We start from the raw sequence: 13,515 nt of genomic DNA on the forward strand, positions 1-13,515 counted from the left end.
ATCTGAAATTTGAGTTATGTAGATTTTTTTTACATAGAAGGATTGTTGAATGTTAACATTTGTGATTTTGGGTTGCCACTAGACTCGAGGTCACAGCTTCACATCAGTGTGTTTCGAACTAAAATAAGGAAACAATTTGTTGTTTTTTTCTTCAGATTGGTGAACTGTAGCTTCACAGATGAAAGTTGTTCTGCTCTAATATCAGCTTTGAGATCAAACCCCTCACACCTGAGGGAACTGGATCTGTCAAAGAATAACCTAAGTTACTTAGATATGATGCTGCTCTCTGCTGCAATGGAGAATCCTTACTGGAAACTAGAAACATTGAGGTAAGATCCTCTTTGAGTGATGCATTTGATCCATACTACCATCAATATTTTTCTTTTCTAATGATATTTAGATTGTGGTCTTGTGTGGTAAATTGAGTGGTTTCTTCAAAATCTTCTGAAATCAGCTGTATGTCCTAAACAGAGTGATGGTATGTTGCTGTTCTTCAGGTTAAAAGATTGTGGACTCACAAATGAAGGTTGTGCAGGTCTAGCTTCAGCTCTGAGATCAAACCCCTCACACCTGAGAGAGCTGGATCTGTCTGGAAATAAAGTAGAAGACTTTGGGGTACAGATGCTCTCTGCTGCACTGGAGATCCCTTACTGTAAACTTGGAACACTTAAGTAAGATGGATTTGAGTGTCAAATATAAGCTAGTCACATTCAGTATTGTAGTTATAGCAAAGCGAGTTTGAAAGACAACAGAGGAAAAAGTGAACACTGTGTTATTGTTTTCTCTGCAGGTTGGCAAGTTGTGATATCACAGATGAAGGTTGTGTTGCTCTGGTATCAGCTCTAAGATCAAACCCCTCACACTTTAGAAACCTGGATATGTCTGGGAACAAGCTTGGGAGTTTAGGAATAAAGCTGCTCTCTGATGCACTGGAGAGTCCTTACTGTAAACTGGAGACATTGAAGTAAGATCATTGCTCTCAGTCTTGCAATTGAACTAGTTTTCAAAATAAGTATTTTTTAGTTTTATAGTATGCCTTTATTCTATTTTAATAGAATTCTATTTTAGTCATTATGGAATACTATCTATGCTATCTGAACACTGTTTGAGGAAGTCTTTTTTTCTCTCTCCAGATTGAATGATTGTGATCTCACAGATGAAGATTGTGTTTCACTGGCTTCTGCTCTGAGATTAAATTTCTCAAATTTGAGAGAGCTGGATCTGTCTGAGAATAAACTAGGAAATTCTGGAGTTGAGCTTCTTTTTGCTGGACCAGCGAGTACTCTATCTAAACTTGCGACATTTAAGTAAGATCCTAATTTCCAGTGTCAGTGTCAGTGTCCTCATTAAGAAATATTTTTAATCCATTTTAACTGTGATTTTATTTTAAGTTATTTTATTTTAAGTCAGCATCACAGGTCTGTGTTTTGAAGTGAACAACTGGAGACTGTGCTGTTGTTTTTTTCTGTAGGTTGGTGAATTGTGGTATCACAGATGAAGGTTGTACCGCTCTGGCTTCTGCTCTGACATCAAACCCTTCACAGCTAAAAGAGTTGGATCTGTCTTTAAATAAAGTAGGAGATCTAGGAGCACAGATGCTCTCTAGTGGACTGGAGAATTATTGCTGCCAACTCAAAACACTGAGGTAAGACAATAATATTTAATGTGATACATATTGGTTTTGTGCTGTTTTGTGTATCTGGGGCCAGTTACATGAACATAGTGCTTATGTTAAGACTAGTTTCACCAACTAGCAATAGACAAGGGGTAATCAGTCTTTCTTTTCATATTCATACTTTATAGTAGACCAATCTATCTTTTTGTAACTGAATTAAAAAAGTTATGACCAGTATTAAAGGGGAAAAAAGCTGATGACTAACTTTTTAAGGCTATGAAACCGGCCCCTGGATTTTACAAGGTTGCATACTGGTAAGTGGTTTAAGTTTTAAGTCTATCTTTAATGGATATGTTCTCTCTGCAGATTGGTGAGTTGTGGTATCACAGATAAAGGTTGTGCTGCACTTTCTTCAGCTTTAACATTAAACCCCTCACACTTGAGACAGCTGGATCTGTCTAAAAATAAGCTCTCAGATTTAGGAATAAAACTGCTGTCTGCTGGACTGGGGAATCCTCACTGTAAACTGGAGATGCTTGGGTATTTTTCCAGAATTTCTCTTATTAAACATATATTAATAAATGAGTTATATTACTTCTATGAACATGCATGAATGATGTATTGAATAGTTTAAAAAGATATAAAAAAAATATTTTTTTCAGATGGTAATGTTCACTTATAAACCATAGTTGTAGACTATCTATTAAAAGGAACCACTATATAATTAACTCAGAGAGTGAAAAGTGTGTTATTGTTTACTCTGCAGGCTGCATGATTGTGAGATGACAGATGAAAGTTGTGCTGCTCTGGCTTTAGCTCTGAGATCAAACCCCTCACACCTGAGAGAACTGGATCTGTCTGATAATAAACTAGGAGATTTAGGAATGAAATTTCTCAGTGCTGGACTGGAGGATCCCCACTGTAAACTGGAGATGCTTAAGTATGATATCTCTAACAGTCACAAAAGACAACTTTCTAGACCACCTATAATCTTCTTGTCCCTACCTATAAACAAATGTACCAAAAGGCCCAAAAAGTCTTAATATTCTCCTCTTTTCGAAATTTTGTGTATTACAGTATATTAACAGTAACCACAACAAAGCGAAATGCTTTGAAATGTATATGTACAACAAACAGTAATGAAGAACATTTTAAATATTTTAGGTTTTAGGCATTCTTCACAGAAAAAGGAAGTAAAGAGTGTCTTACTGTTCTCTCTTTTACAGGTTGAAACATTGTGGTCTCACATATGAAGGCTGTGCTGCTTTGGCTTCTGTTCTGGGATCAGATCAATCATATCTGAAATATGTGGATCTGTCTGTTAATATAATTGAGGATCTAGGAGTGCAAGTGCTTTTTGGTGTTTTTTTCTAAGCATTCCTGATGTAGAGTGGAAATATGTCTTGTCAACATCTTTAAAATCTTGGCCCTAAATTTTAAGAATTGTTTTTCATTTTTTTGTGCACCTTTAGTTCACCATATAGCCTATGTGTACAATTTACTCATACTTTCATTTAGTAAATGTGATTGTGGGTCATTGTGGAGCTTAAATATTGCAGATAAATGTTGTATTTCACATACAAAATCCTTTGTTGTAGATCAGTTCTTTTGAATCAACAAACCTGACTGTACTTTGACCGTTGTAAAAATATGTCAATAAAGGCAGCGATAACAGGGAACAAAGTTCTGCTGTTCTCTGTTAACTAGTTGTACATGGGCAACCCAACAACGTCTCTGAAAAATACTTGTACCCTTAACTGTATATAACTGCAGTTAATGCATTAATTTAAAGGACTGAATCAACACATTTACACGTTAAAGAAGAATTCTGGAAGAAGAATTTCAGTTTCATCATGAATCCAAGCAGTTCAGATTGTTCCTCAGGTTAGTGTGATAAATATTGCTTATTGCATGGTTTAAACTTACTTTACTGTAAAAATTAGACCTGCACAATATATATCATTGTCCTTGGTATTGTAATCGTGATTAATAATGCTGGTTAATCTATATCTAATCTTACTATTTAATACTTTTGGATTTCATATTTTTTATGTATACAGCACACATCCAAAACAAGCTGAGAACAATTTTTGTTTTGCTGTTTTGTATTGCTGTTTTATGCATCAGCATATCAAAATTTAACATTGGTCATCTAAGCAGCACAGAAAACACATGTATCTCATTATCTATAACTTACACTGTAAATCATTTCAGTTCAGCTAGAACTGAAACTAAAAAGAAACCACAGAAGCAATAGCAGTAGATTGAAATAGAAAGTTATAATTTAACACTTTTAATCACGGCAGCCATTATTGTCAAAATTATTTGTGCAGCCATAATTACATATTAGCGTAAACAGATTGTGTTCTATCTAGACCATTTTTTTTCCCAGTAAAGTATTTACATACCTCTACCCTGATTTGTTTCTAACAGAGCTGAGGATTCTCCTTCTGGGTCCAAAAATTGCAGAGAAAAGTTCAGTAGGAAACACTATTCTGGGTAAAAGGGAGTTTGACTTGAAGAAGACTTTGCAGTGTCTGGAGAAACACACAGAAATAGCTAGCACTAAGATCACCGTGGTTGATACTCCAGGCTGGTGGGGAAATTTACCCTTTGAAGAAAACCCTGAACTGTATAAACAAGAAATTGTCCTGAGTGTGACTAAATGTCCCCCAGGACCTCATGTTTTGCTGTTGGTCTTAAATGTAGACACACCATTTAAACAAAATGAAAAAGACATCCTATGTGATAACATGAAATGTTTTGGTGAGGAAGTATGGAGCTACACGATAGTGCTATTCACCTGTGAAGATCATCCAGGAGAGACAACCACTCAACACTTTATTGAGAGTGGCTCATTGAGAAATGTGGAAAAATATATCATGTTCTCAATACTAAAAACTCGGGTGATGGATCTCAGGTCACAGAACTGCTTAAGAAAATACAGAAGATGGTGGAGGGCAACAGAGGCGGCCATTATGAAATAAACAGAGATACTTTGCAACAGGTAAAGAAAAAGAGGATAGAACAGGAAAAGAGAGCAGATGATAGAAGAATCAAAAATCAACAACTGAAAGATGAGACAAGAACGACTGGTGAGCTTTTTTATAACTCTCTTTTCTGCTATTGCATAACATAACAATGTTCCTTCTTAACAGAGATGCCTTCATATTACTGAAAATGTTTAAAAAAGTGAGCTCAAAAATCTACCATAATAAAACATTTATGTCTGTCTGCAGGAAATAAACATCCCCTCTCAGAGCTGAGGATGGTGCTACTGGGTTACAATGGATCTGGGAAGAGTTCAACAGGAAACACCATCCTGGGCAAATCTGCATTACATTCCAAAAGATCACTTACATCTTCAGTACGAGAAGGAGATGTCGCAGGAAGACCAGTTACTGTGGTCGACACTCCAGGCAGAAGAAGAAATTACCACTCAAAATACACCCCCAGACTCTATAAAGATGAGATTGTGTTGTGTTCATCTCACTGTCCTCCAGGACCACACGTCTTTCTGCTGGTCATTCGAGTGGACGTTTCTTTCACTGAGGTGTACAGAAAGGCAGTAGAGGAACATGTTGCTCTTCTTGGTCTCACAGTCTGGGATCACATGATTGTTCTCTTTACGTTTGGTGACTGGTTAAAGGACACAAGCATTGAGCTGTTCATTGAAAGTGAAGGAGAAGCTCTTCAGTGGATAATAGACAAATGTGGGAACAGGTATCATGTCTTCAACAACAGAAACACAGATGATGGCAATCAAGTGACAGAGCAGAGAAAAGATAGAAGAGATGGTTGCAGGAAACAGTGGGCACTATTTTAGAATACAGAAGCAAAATTTACAAGAAGTGAAAAACAAAAGGATGAAAGTTGAGGAAAGAGCAAAACAGATAAAGGCTGAACTTCAAAAAAGAAATGAACTGAGACTTTCATCATCAGGTGAGTAAACATTGAAAACAGTTTTAACAGTGAAATAACTGACAATATTTACGGTCTGTGCTCTGTCTTTTTTTAAGGTGATGCTGAACATTTTGAAATGAGGTTGCTGTTGCTTGGACCACACTATTCCGGCATAAGTTCAACAGGGAACACAGTTTTGGGAAGGCAAGCATTTGACAGAAGAATCGAAGATAATATAAATGATACTGGGGAGGTGGCCGGGAGGAAACTCACTGTGGTTTGTACACCAGGTTTTGAGAAAGATTTCCTTATTGGAGAAAGACTTGAGGATGCTAAACGCAACCTTCTTAGAAGTGTAGCAGAAGTGACTTCTGGAATGCATGCTATCATTTTGGTCCAGAGTGTTGACTGTTCATTTGCAGAGGAAGAGAAAGGCGCACTAGAGAAAATCATGGGGTCTCTTGGTGAAACAATCTGGAATCACATGTTGGTTCTGTTTGCTGTTGGAGATGAACTAGGAGAAACCCCCATAGAGTTATTCATTGCAAGTGAAGGGGACGCTCTCCAGTGGCTCATTCAGAAATGTGGGAACAGGTATCATGTTCTCAACACTAAGAACTGGGGTGATGGGTCTCAAGTCACGGAACTCCTGGAGAAGATTGAGGAGGTGTTCGCAGAAAATAAAGGATGTCATTTTAGACTAAATGAAGAGACTTTAGACTGGATTGGGAAAAAAGGCTCTTCTATACCCATTCGAAGAGCAGAGAGTATGGATGATCCATTAAATTGTAAGTTATTCTTCAGTTATTTGCATATTGTGCAATATTTAAAGGTTTGTCTGATGTGTTAATTCCTTTCTTTGTAGTTGCTGAAGGAGGCAGTCTTTCCTCAGGGATAAGTTCAGCATATGTCTCCCAGAGATCCCAAGGAGGACCTGAAGAGAAGTCACTCAAGTCAAGTTCAAAAAGGAGCTCTGGAGTGGAGTCTCTTTGTTCTATTCCTGAGTTAGATTGAGAACTGGATTAAGATAAATGTGCATTATAACATTGTCTCTAAAGTTTCCTTCATACGTTTTTATTACTTGTTTAGATCTGTACATAGAAAACAGAGAAGTAATGAAAAGGTTACTCATGTTCAGTAACCAGCAACATAAAAACAAATCAATCAAATCTGCTATTGTTAAATATGACTTTGTATGTTAAGATTTATTATTATTTTATTTTTTCAAATTTAATGCCTTCATTTTTGTGAAGATGTGATTTATCAGGCATGTACTGCATACAGTTCTTCAGTAAAATATGACTTCAGATTTTAAAAATCCAACATTAAAATGGATATATGGTTCTATGTTTTTCAATAAACACACCACAAGACTGAATGCATGATGTCAAAGTGTGAATGGTTCCTAAATGGCTTTTACAATGGCACACACTTATGTTCACTAGAATGTTAAGCCATTTTTTTACTTTTTGTTTTTCACTGTTCATGTTGCATATACTGTAGCAAAATTAACAGTTTAATATTTAGTAAAAAAAAAAAAAAAGTGTGTGACTAAAGACGTTTTCTGATATTCACAACAGTAAAAACTTAGCACTTATCTTTAAGCAACTTAAACTGGACAAAACAGTGACGCAGTGCTATCAGATATATATATTTTTTTTTTCCAATTAATGCCATAATAACAGATAATGCTATATCTCACCCATTTTAGCTTCACAAATGTACAATGACCATGCTGCATAAACAAGATGTAAATAATAATAGGTATGAAGTCAGCAAATCATGACAGCTAGTTCATGGTTTACTGTGTTATTTGTACTGCTGTTGTGTTAAAAACGACTGTGTTAAGAATATTTTTAATTTAAAATATTGTAAAAAATGCCTTCATTTTTGTGCATGAAGTTGTTTATCAGGCATGTATGTCTGCAGTATAATTGCATATCTTGAAAATGAAACTTTTATGGGCCTAGGTTGATCTGTTTTCTATGTTTTTGAACAAGCACAATAGACTGCTGTTTGACTCTTGATTCGTTTTAGGCTCAAGTTCAAGTTCCTTTGTGTGGTGGGTAAACACGCTACTGCACTCAACCACAAAGTGCGAACATTTTTACACCACTTTCACTTTTGATTTGAGGTACGGACAAAGACTGGTAAGACTATTACTTTATGTTTTGCAACGCACATGTTAAATACCAACGTTAACAGTATAACATTGTTTTTGTTGACAACTGTGTTGATAAACAGGCAACTAAACGCATTCTCGTAAGCAAGACTGTAAATAGGCTACTACACTGCAACATTTCTCAATCCAAGCTTAGACTATAGCTTCCGGGTTCTAACAGTGTAAACAACTTATTAACACTATTACTCTAAAAACACTTACTGCAGCCTACATGTTTTATACCAAGGGGCTTATTGTCATTTACCTGTCAAAAAGGGTTCAAGAGGACTTTTTGAGCCGAGAAAAAAGAAGTGAGTGCCACTATGAGGCTAAGAAGTTCAAGTACTTTTTCAGGTGAGTATAATTCAGCATAATCATCTCACTCAACCAAGCAATGTTTTATTGCTTTGTCTTTCTGCTCCGTGATAATGCAACCCAACAGCCGGTTTACGATCAGTTTCCCACAAATGAATCTAATGTTTTGTATAATGCTATCCTATTTAAACGCTATATCAGACATTTTAAACAGTACTGACTATATTTGTACCTGAACTATACGAAGTAAAGTAGAGGCCGGTACCTGGGTGGAAAAACCCAGAGTTGAGTTTCATGGGTTTCATTTTCTTTCTTGATAGCCAGTTGCGTGTACAACACAATTAACTATACAAACTTGTGTAACCCACTATTCCTACACTGCAACAAGCATTTGAGAAAGTGAATGTATACATTAATGCTTTTTGAACATGTTTATTTAAGCATATTTATCATAATTCACATGAACATTCTCAACATTTTTTAAGGCAATCAATGTATAATTAGCTGTGCTATATCTAACTTTATACATGCAGAAGTGCTGCTTTTATAAATTAACTATCTAGCTAACAAAATTGGTGTCAATTATACTGCATCTTTGAAAGTGAAAAAAACAAAACAAGCCAACTATAGTTAAACTAAAATTTGACTCTGAGCAGCTTTATACATACAGGCCCTGAGGACTGCTGTGATATGCTCATATTTTCTCATTCTAGTCAAAAGAAACATTTTGCATATAAATAAATACTAATTTCATAAGCTGATTTTACAGAACACAAAAATGTGTTTATTTTCACTGCAATATGCATAGATTTGACAGAGGTCTTTCTGGGGCCGTATGTATAAAGCTTCTCAGAGTCAAATTTTAGTCTTAAGTGTTTCAAAATTCTAAGAGTGACGTAATTTTACTCTTATTTCTGGACTTAAGATAAAGAGTGATTCATAAAAGTTCTTAAGTGTTAAGACTAGGTCTCAGCTCCTAAATTATTTAAGAGAGTTGGAGAGGTCTCCTAACCTAGTTAGGAGTAACACAATGGCAGCAAAAAGGAGGAAACACACACTTTACAATACACATATGACATATTGGAGTTATATGATGATATGGAGTTGATAAAATGATACAATCGTGACCATCAAGCATTCTTTAATGTATTTATTTTTGTAATTGACCAAGTAATAAGCATAATAACTTAATCCACTCTACAAATCAATGCTCTAGCTGCAATAATATGTTTGTTTGTTTATTTATTTTCACTGGAAAATTTGAAAGATTGTAAAAATGCAGCAAAGCACTGGTGATGACACAGTAAGCAGGGTCTTAAATATTGTGACACTAACCTCACCAAACACATCAGTGACCAAAAGTGATGTGCGGAGGGTTTTAATGACCTCACATTTCACTTAAACCATCAAAATATGAAAAAAAGTTAGTTAAAACAGTCACACAATGTAGCCGATGAGGATGAGGACATAATGGTGAGTTCAATGATCTATATAATATAAATATATCAGTGGGAGAGTGTTGTAATCTAAATAAGGTTCAAAGTCTCAAAAGGGGGAAGGACGTCAACAAATCTAGTGACAAAATCACTAAACTGTCAACATTGACATTGAATACAACATAATCAGTTATTAATTTTGTGTTGGTCCTCTCTTGTTTTTGCATGTGTTCATAATTTCTTTGTAGGACAGAAATGCCAAAAAATGACACATTTTACTGCATTATTATCAAAAAAATAAAAGTAAAACAATGGACTCCAAGCAAATATGCAATATGCTTACAAAATCAGTAACACTTTTTTCTCTCTCTTGGCCACAACTTAAAGGCAGTTTATTGACTTTCCAACTGACCGTCAAACCATGCTGCAAAACAAGAAACTTTCTTTGAGTTCTTGGAGCTGTTCACATCATTGCTCCAACTGTAAATGAGGAGACATGGATTTCAAAGCATCAATAATAATTTGTGATAATTTTCCACAATGCAAAGCATTTGTTTAAATACACTGAAATATTAAATAGTGTCTTAATTAAATGTTTGTATTGTAGTTCCATCAAATAATTGGTGTTGTGCTGCTGTGACTCACATGAGCAGGCTCACTATTGGCTGATTCAGAGGTCAAGGGCGGCCATTTTGTGTTTCAATCATTGTAGTCCTTAATTTACAACACTTAAGTCAGAACTTAAGAATCAGTCTCAAACTTTACTGAAAGTTGCTTTTAGATTCTTTATAAAAGTCTCCTACTCTTAAAAAAAGTCCTACTTCTTACTAAGAATTTTTTGACACTTAAGTCAAAGTTTAAGACTACTCTTAAGAGCATTCTTCAAGTTTTATACATACGGCCCCTGGTATTTAATGCTTTTCATCTAATGTCTTTTTTTTATTATTTTAGCTATAATTTTGTCTTGACTATATGTAAACAACTATTATGTAAAATATATTAGATTTAGGACAGTACTAAATAAAAACATGTGGAAACAGATATCATGAGCTTAATACTAAAAACCAGGGTGATGGATCTCAGGTCACAGAACTGATCAAGAAAATACAGGAGATGGTGCAAGGCAACAAAGGCGGCCATTATGAAATAAACAGAGATACTTTACAGTGTGTGGGAGAGAAGAGGAAAGAACAAGAAAAAAGAGCAAAGGAAAGACAAGTGAAGATTCAGCAGCTGAAAGAAGAGACAAGTACAACTAGTAAGCTTTTTCCTAACTCTCAATATGGTAATTCTGGAACAATCCCCTTTTTACAGTAAGTGTTATTAACATTTGTAAGTGTGATTTGTGCTAGAAAAGTTGACTGAAACGTAACCTTTTCAGAGATATATGTTTTTCCTCATTCAAGCAGATATATTTTTTATCATTACCAATTCTGCCAGTTCTGCCGTTGCTTTTAAACGTTGGTATAACATGATGACTTTTTAATTATATAGACCATACGTAACGTACGTAACAGTCTTACGTATGTTTGCATGTGCCCAACAGAAAATGAACATCGTCTCTCAGAGCTAAGGATAGTGTTGCTGGGTTATAATGAATCTGGGAAGAGTTCAGCAGGAAACACCATCCTGGGCAAATCTGCATTTGATTTAAAACGATCACTTACATCTGCAGTTCGAAAAGGAGATGTTGCAGGAAGACACATTATTGTGGTCGACACTCCAGGCCGAAGAAGAACCTACTGTTCGAAATACACCCCCAGACTCTATAAAGATGAGATTGTGTTGAGTTCATCTCTTTGTCCTCCAGGACCACAAGTCTTTCTGCTGGTCATAAGAGTGGACGTTTCTTTCACTGAAGTGCACAGAAGGGCAGTAGAAGAACATGCAGCCTGTCATGGTAAAAATATTTGGGATCACATGATTGTTCTCTTTACCTTTGGTGACTGGTTGGGAGAGACAGACATTGAACAGTTAATTGAGAGTGAAGGAGAATCTCTTCAGTGGATAATAAACCAATGTGGAAACAGGTATCATCTCTTCAATAACAAGAACACAGATGATGGCAATCAAGTGACAGAGCTGTTTAAAAAGATAGAAGAGATGGTTGCAGGAAACAGATTACGCTGTTTTAAGATAGATAATCAACATATAGAAGAGGTGAAAAAAAGGAAAATAAAAGTAGAGAAAAAAATTAAATATATACAAGAGGAAGTGCAAAAAAGAAGTAAATTGAGAAATGCGATTTCAGGTGAGTAAAAGTAAAAAATATTTCATAGTGTATTGTAAACTTTAAGTTTCATTAAGTCATGTTCATGTTCTATTTTCCTCTTTTTAAGGAAATGCTAAACTTTCTGAAATGAGGATGGTGTTGCTTGGATCATACTGCTGCAGCATGAGTTCAGCAGGAAACACAATTTTGGGTAGGAAGGTGTTTAACAGCAGAAGATCAGATGTGAATCTAGAAGAAAATGGGGAAGTTGCAGAAAGGAAGCTCAGTGTGGTTTGCACACCAGGTTTTGCTAAAGATTACCTTACTGAAAAAAGACTTGAGGATGTTAAGCTCAACATCCTGAGAAGTATGACAGAAAGCTCCTCTGGAACACATGCTTTCATATTAGTCCAGAGTGTTGAATCTTCCTTTTCAGTTGAAGAGAAGAGCGCACTAGAGAAAATCATGGAGCCTCTCGGTGAAAGAGTCTGGAATCACATGTTGGTTCTGTTCACCGTTGGAGATCTAGGAGAAACTCCCATAGAGTTATTCATTGCAAGTGAAGGTGATGCTCTCCTGTGGCTCATTGAGAAGTGTAGGAACAGGTATCATGTTCTCAACTGTAAGAACAATGGTGTTGAATCTCAGGTCACAGAACTCCTGGAGAAGATCGAGGAGATGATGGCAGAAAATAGAGGACAACCATATGAAATAGACAGAGAGACTTTACAATGTGTGAAAGAGAAGATGAGAGCAGAGGACAAGAGTGCAGAGAAAAGAAGAATGAATAGATCAGATCCTATTCCCATTAAAAAGGGGGGAAGTATGGATATACCTTTAAATAGTAAGTTTCTTTTTTCCCTCTGCACACAGTAGGATATCAGAAGGTCTGTCTGATACATTAATTTATTTCTTTGCAGTTGTTAAAGGATGCAGTTCTTCCTCGGGGTATTTGTCTATGAGCATCTCATCTCAAGGAATACCTGAAGAGTACCAAGTCAGCAAGTCACAGTGTATAGAAATGACCTCTGGATTGGAGTCTTTTGACTCTGATAAAGAGCCTCATTTAGAGTAAGATGCAGATCAATTGCAGCTTTATTTACATTATAGATTCTGAAATGCCTTATAAATCACGAGAAAAGACAGTGTTTATTTTTACATGTATTTTTATGGTCTGGTGCCAACTTTACATTGAAAGTGAGCTATTTATAGAAATGTGCTGAAATACGATCTCTCCTCTAATCTTTGCAGGTTTACCACTTAGCTTACTAGTTTTACATACAAATCTGTAGTAATTCACTCATTTTAAACCTAAATTAACCTTTAAATACATTTCCCGAACTTTCAGCATTAAGACAATTACAATACAAAGTTCATAATGAGATAGGAAATGTTGCTATATTGCTGATATCATGACTTTGAAATCAGATTAAATATTTAGTTTATCAGAGATTACATGTTTTTTTAATTGTGTGTAGGGTTAGTGGGTGTCTTTGTGTGTTTCTTATTTAGCAGGAGCCATTAAAGCTATTGTTTCTTAAAATTAGATTTTCTTTTTTGTTTAAAATCTCCTTTGGGTTTTTCTTCCCAGACATGTACTCATTTTTGGACCATAAATATATGAGAAGTACTTGTAGGTTTTCTCATTTAACTCTCACACAGCAGCCCTCTATTTTGTTTCTTTACTGACAGAAGACCCTTCCCATATCTGTCGGCTTTATTTAATTTTTGTATTTAAAATGATGCCTCATAAACCAGGCCCAGCTCCACGGGGGGCCAGGGTGGGCCTGGCCCACGCAATCAGAAGCTTGGCCCACCCGAGCCCCACACTATAGACTAACAGCCAATCACAAAATTAGTGCGATATTCAGTA

The 13,515-nt window shown here is 35.8% G+C and overlaps 2 protein-coding genes and 1 pseudogene across 2 annotated transcripts in view; all 3 read left to right on the top strand.

Moving 5' to 3' along the window:
* Window positions 1–13,515, top strand: part of LOC141285339 (uncharacterized) — a 41,287-nt gene that overhangs the window by 15,764 nt on the left and 12,008 nt on the right. Inside the window, exons 15-20 of the mRNA XM_073818360.1 lie at window positions 156–329; window positions 498–671; window positions 791–964; window positions 1,472–1,645; window positions 1,982–2,155; window positions 2,382–2,555. Of these exons, the coding sequence (XP_073674461.1) occupies window positions 156–329; window positions 498–671; window positions 791–964; window positions 1,472–1,645; window positions 1,982–2,155; window positions 2,382–2,555 (1,044 nt within the window). The remainder of the gene's footprint in view (window positions 1–155; window positions 330–497; window positions 672–790; window positions 965–1,471; window positions 1,646–1,981; window positions 2,156–2,381; window positions 2,556–13,515) is intronic.
* Window positions 3,013–6,884, top strand: LOC141284223 (GTPase IMAP family member 8-like; annotated as a pseudogene).
* LOC141284224 (GTPase IMAP family member 8-like) lies at window positions 10,465–13,459 on the top strand. Its single transcript, XM_073817224.1, has 4 exons — window positions 10,465–10,688; window positions 10,977–11,681; window positions 11,770–12,486; window positions 12,563–13,459. The coding sequence occupies exons 1-4, from the start codon at window positions 10,544–10,546 to the stop codon at window positions 12,715–12,717; spliced, it is 1,722 nt and encodes a 573-aa protein (XP_073673325.1). The 5' UTR covers window positions 10,465–10,543; the 3' UTR covers window positions 12,718–13,459.

The sequence above is a fragment of the Garra rufa genome, chromosome 14, assembly GCF_049309525.1.
Source record: "Garra rufa chromosome 14, GarRuf1.0, whole genome shotgun sequence".
NCBI lineage: Eukaryota > Metazoa > Chordata > Actinopteri > Cypriniformes > Cyprinidae > Garra > Garra rufa.

Bases quoted from the DNA above. Each gene is read 5' to 3' on its own strand.
- LOC141284224 (XM_073817224.1), top strand. From the start codon at position 10,544: ATGGTGCAAGGCAACAAAGGCGGCCATTATGAAATAAACAGAGATACT. The intron at 10,689-10,976 runs GTAAGCTTTTTC...TGTGCCCAACAG, and splicing joins AGAAGAGACAAGTACAACTA to AAAATGAACATCGTCTCTCA. The intron at 12,487-12,562 runs GTAAGTTTCTTT...ATTTCTTTGCAG, and splicing joins TATGGATATACCTTTAAATA to TTGTTAAAGGATGCAGTTCT.